General features: G+C 42.2%; 2 protein-coding genes across 6 annotated transcripts in view; one reads left to right on the forward strand and one right to left on the reverse strand.

The window, feature by feature from the left end:
- MED12L (mediator complex subunit 12L) overlaps window positions 1-21,432 on the forward strand; it is a 280,612-nt gene that overhangs the window by 156,572 nt on the left and 102,608 nt on the right. The window lies entirely within an intron of this gene.
- P2RY13 (purinergic receptor P2Y13) lies at window positions 877-5,729 on the reverse strand. The gene is made up of 2 exons (XM_075570457.1): window positions 5,541-5,729; window positions 877-3,305 (listed from the first exon to the last, which is right to left on the reverse strand). Exon 2 carries the CDS (start codon window positions 3,288-3,290, stop codon window positions 2,292-2,294), a length of 999 nt encoding a protein of 332 aa, XP_075426572.1. The 5' UTR covers window positions 3,291-3,305; window positions 5,541-5,729; the 3' UTR covers window positions 877-2,291.

Genomic DNA, 21,432 nt, shown 5'->3' on the forward strand with positions numbered 1-21,432 from the left:
TGCGCGAATCACCTCTGACCTCACTCATGCTGTGGAGTTTTTCTAGGAACTCAATACCAATGTTTATAGGGCTGGAATACCTACTGGTAATAAATATTTCTTTAAATATTTGTGATCTTGCTTCATATACAAACACACCACCACTGCCTGTGTGTGTTTATTGTATACATGTGTACACTATATATCAGACCCTCCAGCAGACATGCAATTAGGGATGCTTTAGTTCCTCTGTCACTGTTGAATAAAGGAGCTTGCAAGTTAACAGGATCCATAACACTTGCAGTTTTATTATATGCAGAGATCATTTTACCAATAAAACATTTATATTTCTGGATTGATGTATGTGCGCAAATATATCAATAAAACAGATGTGGTGATAAGTTCTCTACTACAGGCTGATCCTGTATCAAATCCGGCATCAAGCTTCAAGTCAGCTGAAAGTTCTGAGTGTCAACCAATGGAAGATGGGCATTGGAGCCTCCTCAATTCTCACACATGGGCAGAAAGGGGCAGAATAGTTTTAATAGGTACAGGACATACATAATAGGCACAGTATGTGCTAAATAAGTACGGTAGAATGGTATGATATATATATATATATATATATATAATCTATCCAAAAGAGGTCACTGGCACTCCTTGGAATATAGGTATTGGCCCATAAAGATGAATAATGCATGTAATCACCAGCAAGGTGATAAAAAAGACAGCACACACCAGGTAAAGTCCAAAAAAACTGTATTCAGAGTATTAACACAAATTCCAACGTTTCGATCCTCTTCAAAGGATCCCCCTTGAGAAAGATCCCTTGAAGAGGTTCGAAACGTTGGAATGTGTGTGAATACTCTGAATACAGTTTATTTGGACGTTACCTGATGAGTACTGTCCTTTTTATCACTTGCTGGTGATTACATGCAATATATATATAAACATCACACTATAATGCTGACAGTGGATGTTGTATTTTACTTTATTAGAATACAAGTATTGACTTCTGAATGGGATATGAAGAAATATATATTGATTATGCTTGCAAACCTTTACAGATTAGTTGCAAGCACACAATGCAGAAACAATTCTAATATATGTTAAAATAAAATAACATACTTAAAATATATTTTGTAAATATCTTATTCACAAAGCGCACCAATACTGTACATTCAAATGTTGTATTTAAAATGCGCGGTGCAGCAATAGCCGATATACAAGTTAATATATCGTCCATAAATTGCAGTCAATCTGCAGTGAATTTTATCCCGTGAAGAACAGCAGGTTTTTGGGCAAATCATAGATCTCTGTATAATCTAAATTGCTTGTGCGGGTGTATCTTCTGTCGTCATCAATTTTCCAGGGAAAATGATGTGTTTGAACATCTGTTTCATAAAAATGAGCGCTCGTTATTTGTTTTAATTAGTTCGAAATTTGCCTTCCCTCAAGCAAATAAGTGTAGAATGAAAATCAGTGTTTGTAATCCCAACGTGCGGTATGTTGTGTATGAATACAAAATGAACTAATCTATTTTAAAGGAGCAATCCAAGAAATAGCCTACATGAGTGTTTTTTTTTTAAAATAAATCAGTTTTATAGTATTAGATAATACTTACTACTTTTTTTTTTTTTTTTAATTCAACTCTTAATGCGTTTTAACAAAGTTTTAATATACCGAGCATCCGTTGATTTCTATAGCAGGTTTTAGCACATTTCCCCAGCAGTGCAAGATCTTTGTAACACTTTCCTGTTTGTGATCATTTGTTGCCAATATTCCCAGCAGGTTGAGCAGCAAACTGTAAGGCCTCATGTAAGCGCTGACCCGTGCTGAGGCGCGCTTGTATTTACCTGTGAGACCCTACAGCTGCAATGAGAGCGGCTTTAGTAGGGGCTCGCCTACGCTTCCGCAAGCGCGCGGAAGCGTAGGTCTTAGCAGAATTTTACATTTCAGCGCCAATGAGGGCGAACCAGCTCCGTGACGTCACTGGCCCGCCCACCGACACGCCCCCGGACGGCGCGCTGTCTAAGGCCAGGGAAAGCACCTGCTTTCCCTGAGCCTCAGCGCGCCTCCGCACGCCAGTAGGAACCTTGGCCGAGGCCTAACAATGGATAATGTTACCATAGTAAAATATGAATACATTGTAGTTGCTGAGTTTCAATGCCTGAAGGATTGATTGAAACTGAAAGGCAGCCAATTAATTAGTGAACCCTGGGAAGCAGGATCTTTGCTGAACGATCACGGGAGAACCAATCGATCGGCATCTTAGGCAATTGGTTTTCAATAATGCAGAATCTTGAGTTATTTTACACTGATGATTCATTGTAGATTTGTGTTTCTAAACTTGTGTTCCTGAACCTAGTGACCCTAAGTAGCAGTTTTCTAAATGGTTTACACAAAAATACATAAATTAGAGGGTCCATGCACACATTTGTGGTTGCTAGCCACAGGGTGCTTTCTTTTGTGAGGAATAGTTGGTTTTGCATATTGCAGTCTTTAATGCTACCTGTCTGGCTAATGGTGTACGGAATCCTTGAGAAGTGGAACGGAGCAAAGCACAAGAAAAACACTGCCACTACAATGAACACTTTTGCCTTGGTCTTTTTTGTCGTACTGCAGTCTTTACTCCTTGACTTTGTGTACGATTCATAAACCTTTTTGGTAATAATTGTATAAAACACGATCAGAAGAATGAAAACGGACCAAAAAATTAATTGGCAGAGATGATTTACGGCTTCGTGCCACTTTAGACCCAATGGATTCTTAAGAGAAGCACATTTCTTAGTAGTCAGTGGTGTTGCTTTTACATCACTTAATATCATGTTTGGTAGGGATATGCCAAACATAACGACCCACACTACTGCAGAAATACGTCTTGCAAAAGAGACATCGCCCACCCAGTTCCTTCCAAATGGTCTTGAAATCTTAAGAAAGCGATCGAATCCTATAAGTCCCAGGAGTATTATATTGACATACATGGTTTCGTAAAATACCACTGCCGAAAAACGGCAAACAAACGTTTTCAGTTGCCATGCTCCAATTCCAGAGTCGGTAAGAATCTTGAATGGTAGCATCAATGTCATTACAAGGTCGCAAGCCATAGTGTTCTTCAGGTAAACAATAAAAACGGAGTTGCTGGGAACTTGGATGAAAATCCAGACAGATAAGCCGTTCAGTATCACTCCAAGAAAGAATATGACTGTGTACAGCACGGGGAACACCACATGTGCGATTCTGGTGTCACGGACACAGTGTCTGGGAAAGAGAGACGTCCCATTGGAAATGTTGAATGTTTCTGGGTTCATGGCTGGAGATGTAAACTGTAAACAATACAAAGGAATGGGTCAGTCACATTTTCTTTAAACAACCCTGACCGCCGTTGCTCTCTACAGTATTTCATTTCAGTTAATTACCCGTCAACGTAAATCATCCAACCACAGATTTGATATAAAATGAAAGTATTTAATGCTGATATTAACATAGGGAACCGTTTCAAAGCTGTTTTATTATCTAGGCGTTTCAAAAGCTGTATTCACTAACCATTGCTATTAAGGCGCCATTTTTTTTAATGTACTTTTGAAGCAGGGTATCTGGAGCTGGATCCCGTTAATTTCAACTCTGGGGACCCCCTTCTTCCGGAGATACTTCACTGTGAATTAGGTGGCTACTCTCCTCGGCTTCCAGGGTTCTCAATATATCCTCTGTTAAAGATTTCACGTCGTGTGGGCCAATTGGAAGCCGTGACGTAATCGGTGTGGCTTCCTATTGGCCCATGTGACGTGGGAGCTTCAAACTTGAAAGCCCTGTTTGCAAGAGCCAGAGCAACTACCAGCACCTACTTCAGAGGTAAGTATCTCCGGAAGTAGAGGGTCCCCGGAGCTGAAATGAATGGGGTTCAGCTCCGGAGACCCCCTGCTTCAAATTCTATATTTAAAAGAAACTTCAAGAAAAATCGTCGGCTTGGATTGCTCCTTTAATGTAACATTGGAAGCTGCCAAAGTTATCCTGTACATACTGTAGGGAACATAATCTTTCAAAATGCGCTAAAGCGTAAACCTTATTGTACAGTTTGTGAAACATATGAAACAGCCATGTACTGTCAAATATATATATATATATTTTTTAAAACCTATATTGATAGTTAGTTATTTTTTAGGGTCTAAAATGTATTAAACCTACAAGTGGCATTGGCAAATATTGACTTCACCTTAACATTATTGGTAAAACTTGACACATCTTTCCCTGTAACATTGATAAAATGACACTTTCTCTTTTTCTCTACAACTAAAATGTTGATGCATGACCTCATTCTCTCCTGTCTGGACTACTATAACCTCTTTACTGGCTTCCATGCCTCACAGCTTTCCACCCTTCAGTCAATTTAAAATTCTGCCCCCAAGATAACCTCGCTCTCCTTTCGGTCAGTCTCCAGTCTAGAATGTTTGGTCGTGGCTGTTTCCCTGCGACCTAGTCGCCACCGGCATTTAGCTGGCACTCAACTCACCGCAGAGACATCTCACCATCGTCCGCTTTGCTGCCAAGGTAAGCCCCTAACCTTAGCCTAAAAAAGCCTTACCGTAAAATCTTACCCCAGTCCCCTTTCCCTAAAAACCCCTCAGCCTAAAAACCTTGCCTCGGCCCCCTACCATATAAAAACCCTTGCCCTAATGCTAATTATCTACCTTAGGGCCAAAATGGCTAGCGGCGAAAAGGTGGTGGCGAAGTGTCCCTTGGCAGCGGCTAAAAGTCTGCGACAAAACAGCTGCATCCACTCATCCCATTATGACCAGTCTCTGCTTCCCGCCTCCTGAGATCTCTCTGATGGCGTCCTGTTAACCCCTGTGTTCACTATAAAACTCTTCCCTCTCTTTCAAGACTCGTCCCCCCTAATATTTCAGTTTTCATTTCTGGCTATACTACTACCGCTCTCTATGCTCTGCTCAGGACTGTCTTCTCTCTACCCCCCCATGTCACTACAGCTCTCGTACACCTACAACCCTTCTCACATGCTGCACGTTACCTCGGACACTCCCTCCTTCTCAATGTCTGCCAAGCTCAATCTCTGTCTAACCTCCAAAACCTATTTGAAAAGTCACCTGCTCAGCAAAGCATTGAAATAGTCCTGGATGACCACTGCTCTCTTAACTACAGTATACGGTTATACAAACTGAAACCCATGCACTTCTATTTACTCCTACTGGTCCTGTTCTGTTCAGCCTCCCCACCTGCCGATTAGATTGTAAACTCTTTAGGATGATTTCAAGCATCCTATCTTCATAGGATAGGGACTCTTTTCTGCTAATATTACATTTATGTCTTGATGCACTTATCCCCTCTGTATTATTATATTCCCTGTATTGTAATGTTTGTAAAAAAAAATAAATAAAAAAAAATGCAAAGGGCTGCATACGTGGCTGGAGCTGTAGAAGTAGAAATACTCTGCACATACACTTTGCTACGGAAAATATGCGAATAACCAGTATTTCTGTGATGACAATTACAATGAATACAATGAACCTTATTAAATGAATACAAATATTTTATACAGTACCAACCTGTAGTCCACGGGCAGTGAGTGCAGTTTTTACAGTCAGTTTGCTGAGGAGACGCGTGACTTGTAGTTCAGAACTTGACTTCTTCCTTACTTTGGCTTGTTTAGAAATCCCTGATGCCACGCACTTCTTCTTTCTAGATGTACTGTACTGTAGTTCCTTGTTTTCACTTTGACCCACATTCTTAATCAGTCATTTTTTGTGCATTATTTGTGCCTAAGTTACTGAAGCAAACAACTGAATTTTGCCCCAGGATTGTATGGTTTCCTTTAACAGCTCCGGATTAAAATGACTTATGAAAATGATTGAGTTACCGGTTTAATGTTACTTTACCAGTAATAAATATTTGATTTATTAAAATAGAATATTTTTTAAGTCATTCAAAATTTGGTTTTGACAAAAACGTGACAGTTTCCTGCCCAAGAAAAATTATTATCATTTATTTACAAAGCGCCAATATACAGTATTAAATTAAGCGGCATGACAAATAAGAACAAACAAATTCAATCCGGTACACAAGGTAATGAGGGCCCTACTTGTGCGAGCTAATCATCTTCATGTATGGAATTCTATCCACTTCAAAACAAACCTTATGCTTACTCACTTTCAGCGTTCATCTATAGACAAACTGTTCACTTGTGAGTCTTTTGAGAACCCTTTGGCCTGGTTTTGTTGCACACCGTAAGAGAAAACTGAATGGGGAAATCAGTGCACCTTGGGGACCCATGAATACAATTATCTGGAAAGGGAAATAAATGGAAGTGTTAGGGAATAGATACACCAATTTACCAATGGTTATTGGGACTTGTAAATACAAATAATTCCATGAATCCGTGGTAATAACTTCCTGTCGAGTCCTTGTCTGGAGTGTTACTTTTTGGAAAGCTGCTTCCTTGGTGGGTCAGTTGCATTTGTTTCTTAACTCTGAGTATAATAAATGTATGTGTTTATTTGTGTTGATGCTTTTGATTTATCCCATTAGCATCACAGTTGTCTAGGTAGTTGAATATCTTCAACGCCTCATGTATAACTGTACTTTACAAATTAATTGAAGGTGAAGTCTGATTTAGCAACATTTATTGGGCTAGCAATAAAGTGGAAGATCCCACTGATGTAATGTATTTTATAGCACTTAGACAGCTGTTTTGCTCTATGTTTAATAGCTGGAGACTCAAGTTCAAAAATAGCACATTGTCGCATACTACTTAACATGCAATAAACGTCTTGCACTTCAATGAGCACATGATAAGGCTGTAATCCCAAAGTTGCGGTGCTCGTAACCAGGCTGTAAAGCCGTATTAGGAAATCCCAACGATTTTCCACACAAATGTTTTCCAGGATGAAACAAAATAAATAAATAAAGGCAAAACTCAGGATCAGTTAAATGAATTTGAACCTTTAAATGCAGATGACTAATATATATATATATATATATATATATATATATATATATATATATATATATATATATATATATATATATATATATACAGTGTTCGACAAACCTATACATTTGCTCGCCCCGGGCGAGTGGATTTAACCCCCGGGCGAGTAAATATTGGCCCAAGCAGCACACGTTTGGTACTAGGTGGCGAGTAGATTTTTTTGTGTGGCGAGTAGATTTTTTGGTGATTTGTCAACCACTGTATATATATATATATATATCTTAAGGTACTATGGGCATAGAACATCATAGACATTTATTTGAAATTGCATACAGACCTGTTGTTCTTAACCTTTGGAGAGCCCTTATGACAAACCAGGTATGGCATAGAATCCCTGTGGATATCAATAATCCCCAAAATAATAATATAAAATTTAGATGTTGAGGAGATCAATAATGGAGTAATTATGATGATGATAGTGATATTACAAAATATGTTATTTAAACGAGGAAATGTTTCAATTCCCAGTCGGTATTTGTACTCATGGGTGCAAGTGACCCAAGGATATAAATCCAATAGATTTCTCTACAATTGAGAGCTGCCGCTCTGTGGCCTCCCCTGGTATGGACCTGAATGTGCTCCAAAGCATTAAATGTAAAAGTGCTAATAGAGCCCAACTGGCAGCTGGAAAAATGTCTCGAGACTGGATATCTATTGTCTATTCCTAATGGATCTTAAATGCTTGGTTATTCTGAGCTTTAATGTCCTGATTGTTCTGCCAAAGTGAAGGCTACCACCAGCACATCTTAACACATAAATGACATAGTTTGTGTTGCATGTCATAAAAGTTTGCAATTTATGTCTATAAGTTGTATATTTACATTTGATAGATTTAATCGAAGTAGCGTATTTACATGTTGGGAAAGGGGAGTGATGTATAATAGCGCTAATGGGGATTACAAACAATTGACCCTACTCTAAGGGTGAGCCCTATGGTTGCAAGGCAGCCTGGTGGTAACCTGACAGTACAATCAGAATAAACAGCAAATAAACAAAAGAGATACCGGCGCCTAATGAGTCCAAAAATAATGGAATCCTGGATATCCAGTAGAAATAGTTCCAGTTCCAAGGAAATCAACAGTCTCTGTATCTTGGGGTATTCAGATATGACTTGATGCAGTGGAAGTAGAACATGCAATGAAAAAAGAAATATTTAGTGCAACACAGTTAAACAATTTATACAGACATATTTGCAACTGGCTGACATAAACAGACAAAACAAACAGACACAACTAGACAAACAACACTTAAGCAAAGCTAATGATAAAAGTTATTTATTAAACTAGATGATAAAAAGGACAAATGGCTAACAGACCGCTCCGGTGGGTTAAAACCTAGATAACACTCACAGGACGGCTGCTGGTAATTCGCATAGTACCAATGGGGGCTGGTGACCGCGTGTGGGGGATCCGCTGGGTGCCTCAGACGCCTTGTATTCCTTCTGCGTCTCTCCACTGGCAAAAACCGGAAGTGACGCCGTCCTGTGGCGGACCGGAAATGACGTTGCCGGATGTGACGTCAGAACCTGGCAATCTCCAGTGGAAGATACAGGAAACGGCGATCTGCACCTCCTTGCCCCACAGTCGTTGGAAGAATGCACTCAGCGCTTGTACTGCTTGTAAATATAAGCCACCAAATGTCCTATATATAGATAAAAAATACCCTACGCGTTTATATGTATATGTGTTACAACATTAAAAGAGGATTGATCACCCATAGCGTATCCCACCACTTCCTCACACATCACAACAAAAATCCTAGCGGTCTCAAGTGTCAGGCCATTGAGACAATCCCTGCTAGCACAAGAGGTGGTGATAGATTACAAAAATGCAGTATGCGTGAGGCATACTGGATATATGAGTTAAAAACTTTATCCCCTAGAGGGTTAAATATTGACTTTGAGCTAGGAGTGTTCCTATAAACATCAGGTGAAAGTTTTTTATTCAGCACTTTATCTTTTTATGTTCCCACTATGGGTTTTTTTTTTTATATTTTTTACTGTGTACTGACAAATATCATTGGTATAATATACATTGCCAAATAGTCACTATTTTTATTCATTGTTTTTATGTTATGTTAAATGTTGTGTTAGGTTATTTTCATGTATGCAAAGCTGAATCAAATGGCAGTGATTTAATATGCTAAACGGACTACACCCATGATTGCACTGATTGACAGACCAATCGGAGCAAAGTTTGAGGGTATATAAACCAGCATCACTGCCATCACTTCATATCCCCTGAGGAAGTGTGTTTAGACGCATGAAACGCGTAGGGTATTTTTTATCTATATATAGGACATTTGGTGGCTTATATTTACAAGCAGTACAAGCGCTGAGTGCATTCTTCCAACGACTGTGGGGCAAGGAGGTGCAGATCGCTGTTTCCTGTATCTTCCACTGGAGATAGCCAGGTTCTGACGTCACATCCGGCAACGTCATTTCCGGTCCGCCACGAGGACGGCGTCACTTCCGGTTTTTGCCAGTGGAGAGACGCAGAAGGAATACAAGGCGTCTGAGGCACCCAGCGGATCCCCCACACGCGGTCACCAGCCCCCATTGGTACTATGCGAATTACCAGCAGCCGTCCTGTGAGTGTTATCTAGCTTTTAACCCACCGGAGCGGTCTGTTAGCCATTTGTCCTTTTTATCATCTAGTTTAATAAATAACTTTTATCATTAGCTTTGCTTAAGTGTTGTTTGTCTAGTTGTGTCTGTTTGTTTTGTCTGTTTATGTCAGCCAGTTGCAAATATGTTCTGAATACCCCAAGATACAGAGACTGTTGATTTCCTTGGAACTGGAACTATTTCTACTGGATATCCAGGATTCCATTATTTTTGGACTCATTAGGCGCTGGTATCTCTTTTGTTTATTAGCGTATTTACATGTGTTACAATTGCCGCATTTATAGAAGCCTTTCTGTACTTTTTTTATTGTTATTATTTCCAGCATTAGATTTGAAAAGACTGGGAGACAGATGATATCCGATCGTCTTGGCTTTCTAGAATACAAATCTAGAATTGGATCTAGTGTATTCATTAAAATCTCTATCCAATCTTAAAACCTCCCAGTGTTTTTCCTCAGTTGATGTGATTTGATTAGCCTGTTTACTGTAAGCAGTAATAAAATGTGGAACATCTTCTTTCTGTTTTTGTTTAACATGTTCCCTATTTTTGTGACTTTGTCTATTTTTGTTGTTAACCATGTTTAACAAATCAAATCTATTTGTATACAATGCTTTTTTAATGCTTGCTGGATGCCTTGGTCATGATAACCCCTATTCTTAAATCTCCTATTTAATTCTTCAGGTTGTTTTAAGAATGTTTCAGCATTTGAACATCATCTTCTTAATCTTAGGTATTGGCCTCTTGGGATACCTCTCAGTAATGACCTAGGATGACCACTGTTAGCCATTAAAACAGAATTACGGAAATTGGATTTACGGACTATATATCCGTTTGAATAATTTGATTAATATCAATGTATAAATGTAAATCCGAATAACTGATATGAGAATTATGATAAGTAGATGTAAATTTCAAATTATAAGTATTGGTGTTTAAATACTCAAAAAATGATAATTGTGTTTCTCCCTGCCAAATCAAAAGTAAATCTATGTAACGGCGATAAACAATAATATTTTTTACAAAATGGATTTGTATCACCGAAAATGTGAATAGACTCCCAAAGACCTATAAAAAGATTAGCGTAAGAAGGTGCAAATGAGGTGCCCATGGCAGTCCCTTGTGTCTGTAAATAAAAGTGCCTATCAAAAAGAAAATAATTGTGTTATAATAACAATATGATAGAGTCTAATATAAAGGTGCTCTGTGCCATATGAAGATTAGATAGATTTAGAAAGTGACTAATGGCTTTTATGCCTAATTCGTGATTAATAATGGTGTATAAAGAAGTGACATCCAGTGTAACCCAAATATAAGTGTTACACCACGTGACATCCTGAATAGTAGATAATAAATCTTATGAATCCCTTAAATATGAAGGGAGAGCCCTAACTAGGGATTGTACATATGAATCCACGTACCTAGATATACCATCTCCCAATGATCCAATGCTCAATATAATAGGCCTGCCAAGAGGGCAGACCAGAGACTTATAGATCTTTGGGAGATGGTTAAAAATCCATGGCAGGATTGGGACAGACAGGAGTGGGAAAGAGACCTGTAAATAACAATATGATCGTTAAATCATACCTAGCTGTGGTCTTACATTTATCCAGACCCTGTAACAGATCTATTTCAGGGTCTGGATGTGAGTAGCACCAAGTTTGTCTGTGACCTAAGGAGTTTGGAGGCAAAAGGCAGGAGGGAGACAGGTCGATAGTTAGAAGGACAGGTAGGGTCAAGCTTGCTGTTTTTGAGTAATGGTATAATGGTTGCATACTTGATGGAGGATGGAAAGGTACCAGAGTAGAGGGAAGAGTTAAAAATCTGTGTGAGCATAGGGATTATAGAAGGAGCAAGAGGTTTTAGGAGATGAGAGGGAATGGGATCAGGATGGCAGGTGGTAGAGGGAGAAGGGGAGATCAGCAGTGACCCATCCTCCTCTGAGATAGCGGAAAAAGAGTCAAGAAAGGCAGGAGGAGAGTTAGGAAGCAGTGTGGGATGGGAGGAGGCAACAGATGTTCTGACGTATGGATTCCACCTTTTCCTTAAAAAAATCAGCAAAGTCCTGAGGTGAGATGGAGGAAGAAGAGGAGGTAGCTGAGTAGAGAGTCAAAGACAGAAAAGAGTCGGCGTGGGTTAGACTTGTGTGTGTTGATTAGTGATGAAAAGAAGGTTTGTTTAGCCTGAGGGTAGAGTTGAAACAGGACAGCATAAATTTGTAGTGAAGGAAGTCTGCGAGCGTATGAGATTTCCTCCAGAGGTGTTCAGAGGAGCGAGTGGAGGAACGCAGCATGCGTGTGTGGGAGTTTAGCCAGGGTCTGGGGTTAGAAGGGCGAGGACGGCAGAGAGAAAGCGGGGCATGTAGATCAAGAGAGTAGGATAAGGCAGAGTTGTAGTTCCTGCCCAGGTTGTCGGGGTCTGAAGCAGAACTGAGAGAGGAGAGGGAGGAACGTAAAGTGGAATAAAAAGCTGGTAGGTTGATAGAGCACAGGTTTCTGCAAAAACAAGGGCTAGATGGAGAGGGGGAAAAGCGAGAGAGAGAAAATGAGATGAGGTGACAGTCAGAGAGAGGAAATGGAGAAATCGGTGAAAGAAAAGTTTTTAGTGAAAACCAGGTCTACGTAGTGGCCATCCTTGTGGGGTACTGGCTGCAGTCCACTGTTGAAGGCCAAAAGAAGAGGTTAGAGAGAGAAAGCAATTTAATTTTTTTTTTTAAATAATTGCAATTTAACATTCAGTACTGAGTGCCCTCTGCTGGAAAGTAAAGAAATTAGGTCATGTTAAAGTCTTAAAGCTGCAGACCAAACAATATCCAACATGTCTGTCTTTTTTTTAATAAATCAGTTCTGTACTATGAGAAAATACTTGTAGGATTGTTTTAAACAACTCTGAATAACATTTTTTTTTTTTTTTGGCAACTTAAATTTTTTATTGATTTTTCCAAGAAAAATTATACATAAAATACTACAGTAATGAGTGGGTAGTGGGAGCAAGGGTAAGGTGTACAGAATAAAAATGATGGGGGTGGGAGAGGGGAGAGTAACAGCAATGCAGGTGAGTAGAACATAGAGAGGAGCATAGAGAATATTATAATAAGTTTACTGTTTGTACTGTATGTGGGGATACATCCAGAGTTCTCAAGATTAAAAAAAAAAAACATCCACCAGTTAATATTAATTTAAACACTACACCTGGACATGGAGCTTGGAGAGCTGGATCGGGTGAATGAGGTTATAGGAACAACCACCCTGTGTCCACATGTGGACCGCCTGTATGGGAAATCCAGGGGATGGTATGTGTCGTTCAGGAGGCTGGTCAATTTCTCCATCTGATATACTGTATAAAGCATACTTTGTTCCGGATATTGTGAATTGTTGGTATTTTATTTTGCTTCCATAAACCCACTATTAAACATGTGGTTGCTGTTGCTATATGTGTTATTAACTTATTTTCAGCTCTTGTAAAACATTGGAGTGGTCTGTTTAACAGAAATAGCCATGGGTCCATGTGGATATTTGTATTGAGAATCTGCTGGAGCAAAGTGTTCACTTGTCTTCATAAGTTGTGTATAAGAGGACAGGACCATCACATGTGGAGGAAGGAGACCACCCCACCACATTCTTTAGGGTATAGTGGAGAGTAGCCCGGAACAAATGAAGAAATGTTCTCGGTGGTATCATACCACCTCGTCATAAACTCGTATGCATTTTCTTTGATCGTTGAACAAATTGAGCTTCTAGCTAGAGTCAAATATTTCATCACCGTCCTCTCCTTCCAGCTCCTCACCGTGGTCCATCTCCCATCTTCTACCAAATTTAAGTATTTCTTGGGCCTCTGAGTCGGTAAAAGAGAAATGCTCATACAATTCAGAAATACGTTTCAGATACGAATCTGCATTTAAACATCATTGTTAATATGAATGAATGTTCCATTCTCCTTTTCTTTCATGGGGGTTTAAACATCCAATAAGTGGTGGCGTGGGCATTCCTGATAGTTTCTGAGGAACCAAAGGGTCCCTAGAGCTCAAATGAACCAGGGACCCTCTTTTACCCACCTATGTAAAAAAGAGGGGGAGGGAAGTGGGGAGGAACTGCTGTTTTTATATAGGACTTATGCCCTCTGCTCTCTTCTAAATAGTGTTGAATTGCACTAAATCTGCCAAGTACAATGAAATGACTGCAGTACAACAATCTTCTTAAGCTCTCATCATTCATCTTGGCTTTTTTGAAATGCTTATATGTTATTCTCTAATGGCCAGCACACTGACTTTGTATGAAGTTCATTTCCAAACCACATCCTCCCAGATGTCCACTCTTACTTTTCCGGTTTTAACTTGTTTAATTTGCTGATGAATGTTTTACAGATGTACAGAAATAAATAACTTGGGGGATTTAGACATTTGAGTTATGTGCGTGTTTCTTATTTTACTAGCATCTCTCTCAAGTTGTACATATAGCCCCTCAAATCTACCTCTAAATAACATAGGGAGAGACCTCTGTGCTCAAAAAGAAACAGATCTGTGGCACCTAAAATCATAATATATAAATATATGTATATATCATATAAAAATATTATTTCTGTGCAGACTCACGTCTTAGACTGGTCTGCAACCCTGTTTTTCACCCTTATCACCTTGCATACAGTGCTTCAGTGCAGCAAGGGATTCTGGGAAATGACATGCAAATGAGCACACAGTGCCACCTTTTGTCTCAAAACCATTATTACATGGAACCCTTAAACTGTAAATTTAAGGTGGGATATTTGGGTCGAAATGTATTTCTCTTGTTTGCAGGAGTTCGGGGGACAAAGTTACCGATCGTCCCATAATTCTCCCCGACATGCAGGCATGATTTGCGGGTGAATTTCATCGGTTCTACAAAGTGTCCCCCAGACCTGGTTTTCGAGCCCAAGTATCCCTGACCCATTTCCCTCACAGGTATAAGCAGTGGTTGACAAATCACCAAAAAATCTACTCGCCACACAAAAAAATCTACTCGCCACCAAGTACCAAACGTGTGCTGCTTGGGCCAATATTTACTCGCCCGGGGGTTAAATCCACTCGCCCGGGGCGAGCAAATGTATAGGTTTGTCGAACACTGGGTATAAGGTTCCCCAAGACATACAGTATACTTTATTAAGACATGGTTTATAATGTTTTGCCCAGAGGTGACAAAACCGTGTGGTGAGAGGGGAAGGGCGATTTGCCAGGTCTGGAGCACAAAGAACACCCTGTGGGGACACCTGGGACTGCCAGACCTGTTGGAGCATGCCCCGAGGGTGGCAATGGGTTAGCTGGAGGAAGATGCTGCTCGTAGGCGCATTTCTCATTGGCTAATTCATATTTCCCGCTCACCCGGCTTTTCGAGCCGGCTTGGCATGCCGCCTCCTCTGACTTCTATTGGCTAGTGGGAGTGAATTGCCACACTCTGGCTGCTCCTCCTACTTCCATGCTGAAGATAGAACAGCGGAGGGTATGTGAGGGGATGGCCGAGCCAGAGAACCAGACCATCGAGTCGGTGAAACGCGGGCGGACTTTTCAAAGTTGCAGGGAGGGATTTCCCAGTCAGGGTAAGCCTTCTGAAGCAGGCGCCCTGCACCTATTTGAGGCTAGTTTTCGACCCCAGACTCCCAGTACGTGTATTCTCCTGTGTATTGTGTTCCATGTATGTGTTTGCGGATTTTATCCGAATAATACAATTTTATTCCACTACTGTATTCTGCCTATTGAATGATCCCGGTTAAAAGTTGTTAAAAGTCCTGGTCTCCCATGACTGGTATTTATAATATATATATATATATATATATATATATATATATATATATATATATATATATATATATACTGGACACCTAACAAGCTCCTATTGAACCCCCAAAATAACCACAACATATATATAAGCATATGAGTGTCACAGAGGAGTGCTACTGAGCATGGCAATATATATTTAAAACCAGAGACAGAACATAAAACACAGACAGAGCTCAGTGCACATCCAGTGAAACTCATACACGGTACAGTGCCTAAATATATATGTATAAATATCTATTATTAAAATGGTCTTTTAGTTTAACATTTTTGGCCAAAATTGTTGTAAGCCCCTGAGCCACTGCACGGCAGACCACATTTCCAGGGGTCCCTAACACTAATCTAAATTCTTAATAACCTGTGCAATACCAGGAAGAATGATTTATAATAAATCTGTCAATATTAGTTGCAGAGTTCTAAGTCTGATTGAAGCTTTTAATAACCTGTACATTACCAGGAAAAGCACTCTGTATTAGATTTGTCACAACCATACTGCAAGCAAGCAAGTTCCCCTGTGAGTGAAATATATATATATACTAGCTGATATACCCGGCGTTGCCCGTGAGTTACCCCCCTTCACAGCTGGCTGGCCCCCACGTTCACAACTCCGTTCCCCTTGACAGCTCCACCCCCCCTCTTCACAGCTCCGTCCCCCCCTCCTTCACATCTGCGATCTCCCCTCCCTGCACCCCACATCACTCTCCACCCCTCCTGGCCCCCACATCAGTGTCCCCCGCCTTGCACCTCACATGACTCTCCCCCCCCCTTGCACCTCACATTACTGCCCCCCCCTGCATCACCCCCAGCCCCCACCACATCACACCCCGGCCCCCACCACATCACCCCCCGGCCCCCACCACACACACACACACACACACACACACACACACACACACACACACACACACACACACACACACACAGTGACACACACACACACACACAAACACACACAGTGTCACACACACACACACACACACACACACACACACACACACACACACACACACACACACACACACACACACACACACACACGAGTAAGAGGCAGTGTAACACACACACACAGTGTAAAACACACACAGTGTAACACACACACACACTGTCCCCCCCCCCCCCACACACACACACAGTGACACACACACACAGTGACACACACACACACACGTCACCTCTCCTTCCGTCCGCCGCCATCTTACTCCGCGAGGGAGGAAGGGGGTTCTTCCGGGCGCCGCCATCTTAGGCGCCACGTGTCCACTGCCTGTCGGAGCACCGGGGGGAGGTGAGCGGAGCACCGGGGGGGAGGTGAGCGGAGCACCGGGGGGGAGGTGAGCGGAGCACCGGGGGGGAGCTGAGCGGAGCACCAGGGGGGAGAGCTAAGCGGAGCTCCAGGGGGGAGAGCTGAGCGGAGCTGACACGGGGAGAGGAGGAGAGCGCGGGGGCGCGCGGCGCGTGCTTGAGAGCCGTGGGGGTTTTCCCGGGCGCTCGCTCCACTCCCCCGTTGACTGTAGCGGCGCCGGGGTGGGGGGGGGGGGTGAAAGCGGGGGAAACAGGGAGACACGGGGAGAGGAGGAGGTGCGCGCGGGTCACGATGACTTGGAGGGTGTGTGTGTGTGTGTGTGTGTGTGTGTCGTCACTCCGCCTCAGGCCAATGAGAGGTGCGGGGGCGGCCGGCCGCGGGGACCAATGAGATTTCCCTTAGGGACACAGGAAGATGCAGACAGGCATACAGTGCTTTCACTAATATATAATAAGATATATACCTTTTAGGTATTGTATGCTGTGTATTTTCATGACCTTAGCACCAGCTATTACTATTCCACCACTGGAGTGCAGGATATCTATCCATCCTTATATATACACCACACATTATTAAGGTTATGGTGGGTAAAAAAAGTGACAAAAACCCTCCACAGTAAAGCATATAGCAAATGGAAATACAGCTCAACCCCCTTATAACGCTGTGCTTGGGGTCCAAAGAATCACATCGCGTTATAAGCGGATCGCGTTAGAAATAATGTACAATTGTATGCATTGTACAATAAATTATTGAAGATACCAATAATCGTGTTGTAAAGTATTCCTAAATACGAAAATTGGGAGCCACGCTTACCTCGCGTTATAAGCGGATTCGCGTTGTAACGGATCGCGCTATAGCGGGGTTGAGCTGTATCACTGTATGTTCATTTGCATGTCTTAGACAGGTCTGCAACCCTGTCTTTCACCATTATCGCCCAGCAGCTATATATGTATATGTATATATTTACAGTATGTGTATGTGTGTATATGTGTATATATATATATATATATATATATATATATATATATATATATATATATATATATATATATATATATATAGTAAATGAGAGGGCGGTGGCTCAGTGAGTAAAGACACATACGCTACATACACTGTGCTATACAAGAAAAAGCAGTTATTATTTCCTGTGGTCATTGTTTAGAGTACAGTATAGTGCCTATTTTGTAAGGCAAAAACCTAGGGCGTGAGTGTTTGGCTGGTGGAAGAGACATCATACTGGAAGACCACATATTGAGGTATTATCCCACGGAATATGAGCATCATTCTCATGAGTGACTCCTCCTGTCCCTCCTTCCCCCTGGGCCCATCGAGTAGTCAACTACACCACCCACCAGTCTCAACAAATACAACTATTGTATGATCTATTATATAATTAAACTATTGTTTAATTACACTGGTACTTTTCATGCACGGCTGCTTCCGCCAGTGTGCTATTACTGACACTGTGCTGCTGCAGATGATGAGCCGACACTATTCTTCACATTTAGGCAATAGAAATAGGTAACCTGGTGCTACTTGTGCTTCCGAGAGGCTCAGCTGTAGTTCTAAGTTTGATGCTCTCACTATCATCGCCAAGTCTGCATACAGTATACTCTATCGTTCTTGTTATCCATTGGCTGATGTGTGTATGTAGATCTTTGTTTATATAGCACCAACAATGTAGTCAATGCTTTACAAAAGAGACAATACAGTACGGGAAACGGAAAACACAAACCAGAAAGCACACAAAATGTGTATGACAAATAATGAAGTGGCCACGCAGCCACGAAACGCGTTGGATGTTTGAGTACTGTTTGAGACTTTGATCAGTAATAGACTTGCTTTAGTCTCCTCCACCTTTGCGAATTTTGCACTTTTTGAATTTGCGGGTCCATAGGCACTGACGTCACCCGTGAAACGTCACTGGAGGCGCGTTGATGGCTTGGAGCTTCCCTCTGCCCGGGAAAGCAGCTCCGCCACTTGGTGAGTGAGTGAGCGAGAAATTACCCTTGCAGGATCTGCGAGCAGCCCCTGTGGAGGATTGAGCACAGAGAGGGAAACCTGCACGGTTACCACGGACGACTACCTCCGTCCAGGGGGGTTGTCCCCGGTTATCCATCTACTACCTGGCTGACCTGGACCGTGGAGCGGCGGATGGTGGATCAATCATGGCCAATACATTTTTTAAACCCACTGCTTTATTAAGCCTTGTTTTTGTACGTGCATCCCATACCATTGCAACTAATACATTTTAATTTTGACATACTACACTATGAGAGGTTTTGTGCTTTCTTTTCTTTTTCAATACAGTACAACAAACAAAATCAGACAATAGGAAAGGATATCCCTCCTCTGGAGAGCTTTCAATCTAAGTGGTATGTTGGGAGACTTACAGTTGAGGTAATAGGTGCAATAGATTGCAGTGTTTGGCCACAATGGTTGTTAGGAGCGACTATGGGTGTTCGACAGTGGCCAAGAGTCCAGCCTATTAAAATGCTTAATTTATGAGGTGAGTTTTTAGATTTCATTTAAGGTGGGGAGAGAAGGTGATTATATTTTATATATGTATTCATATATATGAATATACATTATATCGAGTGGAAGGGATTTCAACAGGAAAGGGTCAGTGAGGGAAAAAGGTTTAAGGCGAGAGACAGCAGTAGAGATGAAAGCAGTGGAAAGGAAACAGTTATGATCAGAGTGCCGTAGACCAGCAGGGATGTATGGAGAGATCAAAGCTGATATGTAGGGAGGAGCAGATGAGTGGAGAGCCCTGAAGGTAAGGAGGAGAACTTTGTAGGTGATTTGAAACCTGATGGGAAGCCAGGAGAGGGATTTAAGGGGGAAATGAACAGGGACTGTTCTGGGAAATTGGTTTTAGCAGCAGAATGTTTGATAGATTGCAAAGAAGAAAGTTGGGAGGCCTGTTAGCAGCATATTACAATAATCCAGATATAATCCAGGTAAGGGCATGCATTCAAGTATTATTAGTAGATTGACAGAGGAAGGGTGGATCTTGGCAATATTACAGAGGAGGAAGCAAAAATGTTAGCATCATGTGAATGGACAAGGAAAAACAGAATAGCGCAAAAGATATTAACTAAACAAATAACCAAAAATGCACAAACAAATACCTTTGATAAAATAAATAAAGTAATCTCTCCCTGCAGCTGGCCCGAGCTCTCACCCAGTGAGAAAAAGTCAAATGTACTAGAAATGGGACCTAAAGCGCACAGGAGAACAAAGACAAAAAACAAAACCGTGCTTTGTTACATGGTTAAAGCCCTGCTGTAGATTACTGCATTTACAGGATAGAACATCAAAATAGGCACAGATTATAATCATAAACTGCAGATGTAGTAGCCAGATGTCCACTTTGCCAAAGATCAGCTGGGCTCCTCTATGCTGATGCTTATCCTCTAGAGCAGGCCTGCACAACATACGGGCCGCATGCGACCCGCCTGGACTCTCTGTGTGGCTTGCGGTGACTCCCACCGCTACCCAGCCGGCTCTGCAGACACAGGAGGGAAGGAGCGCATTGTGACAAATGGGAAGGAGTGCCAGAATTGTGAGTGGGGAAGGAGTGCTAGCATTGTGACGCGCCGCAAACCCCCCCCAATCCCCAACCCGCTCTGCCGATACATAAGGAGTGCCAGCAGTTTTATGCGATCCCTTCCCCCCCCCCGCGCTTTTTACCTTCTTGCCGCTAACACCTCCTGGGGCCAGCTTCCACCACTGTGATCGGGTGCGTTGCGGGGGGGGGGGGGGGCAGATGAGGGGTGCAGGTGGGTGATGTGGGGGGGGAGACGGTGATGGGTGATGAGGTGCAAGGGGGGTGATTTGAGGTGCAAGGGGGGTGATTTGAGGTGCATGGGGTGATTTGAGATGCATGGGAGGTGATTTGAGGTGCAAAGGTGTGATTTGAGGTGCAAGGGGGGTGACTGGAGGTGCAAGGGGGGTGATTTGAGGTGCAAGGGGGGTGATTTGAGGTGCATGGGGGTGGTTTGAGGTGCAAGGGGGGTGATTTGAGGTGCAAGAGGGGTGATTTGAGGTGCAAGGGGGGTGATTTGAGGTGCATGGGGGGTGATTTGAGGTGCATGGGGGTGATTTGAGGTGCAAGGGGGGTGAGTGATGTGAGGTGCAGGGGGGGAGAGTGATGTGAGGTGCAAGGGGGGAGAGTGATATGATGTGAGGTGCAGTGGGGGAGAGTGATATGAGGTGCAGGGGGAGAGTGATGGGAGGTGCAGGGGGGGAGAATGATGTGAGGTGCAGGGGGAGAGGGATGTGAAGTGCAGGGGGGTGGGATGTGTTTGGTGTGCAGGGGGATATTGTGTGTTTGATGTGGAGGGGGAGTATGTGTGTGGGTGAGGGGGAGAGATGGGGCATGAGATAAATGGGGAGTATCGCAAAGGTTGATAGTGAGGGGTTCTGGGGGAGATATGAGGATGATGATGAGGGGTGCTGGGGGAGATATATGAGGATGATGATGATGATGATGATGAGGTGCTGGAGGAGACATGATGATGATGATTTTACCCGTGCGGTCCAATTTTTTTTTCCTTGGAGCAGTTCGGCCCTTCTCACTTTACGAGTTGTGCAGGCCTGCTTTAGAACAGCCTCTGAACCAAAGGTTCATGATTATAATCTTTGCCTATATTGATTTTCTATCCTGTAAGTGCAGTAATTTACAGCAGGGTTTTAACCTTATCACTAAGCAG

This window comes from Ascaphus truei, chromosome 14 (genome assembly GCF_040206685.1).
Source record: "Ascaphus truei isolate aAscTru1 chromosome 14, aAscTru1.hap1, whole genome shotgun sequence".
NCBI classification, from domain to species: domain Eukaryota; kingdom Metazoa; phylum Chordata; class Amphibia; order Anura; family Ascaphidae; genus Ascaphus; species Ascaphus truei.

Coding starts and splice junctions, on each gene's coding strand:
- P2RY13 (XM_075570457.1), bottom strand. CDS start 3,290: ATGAACCCAGAAACATTCAACATTTCCAATGGGACGTCTCTCTTTCCC.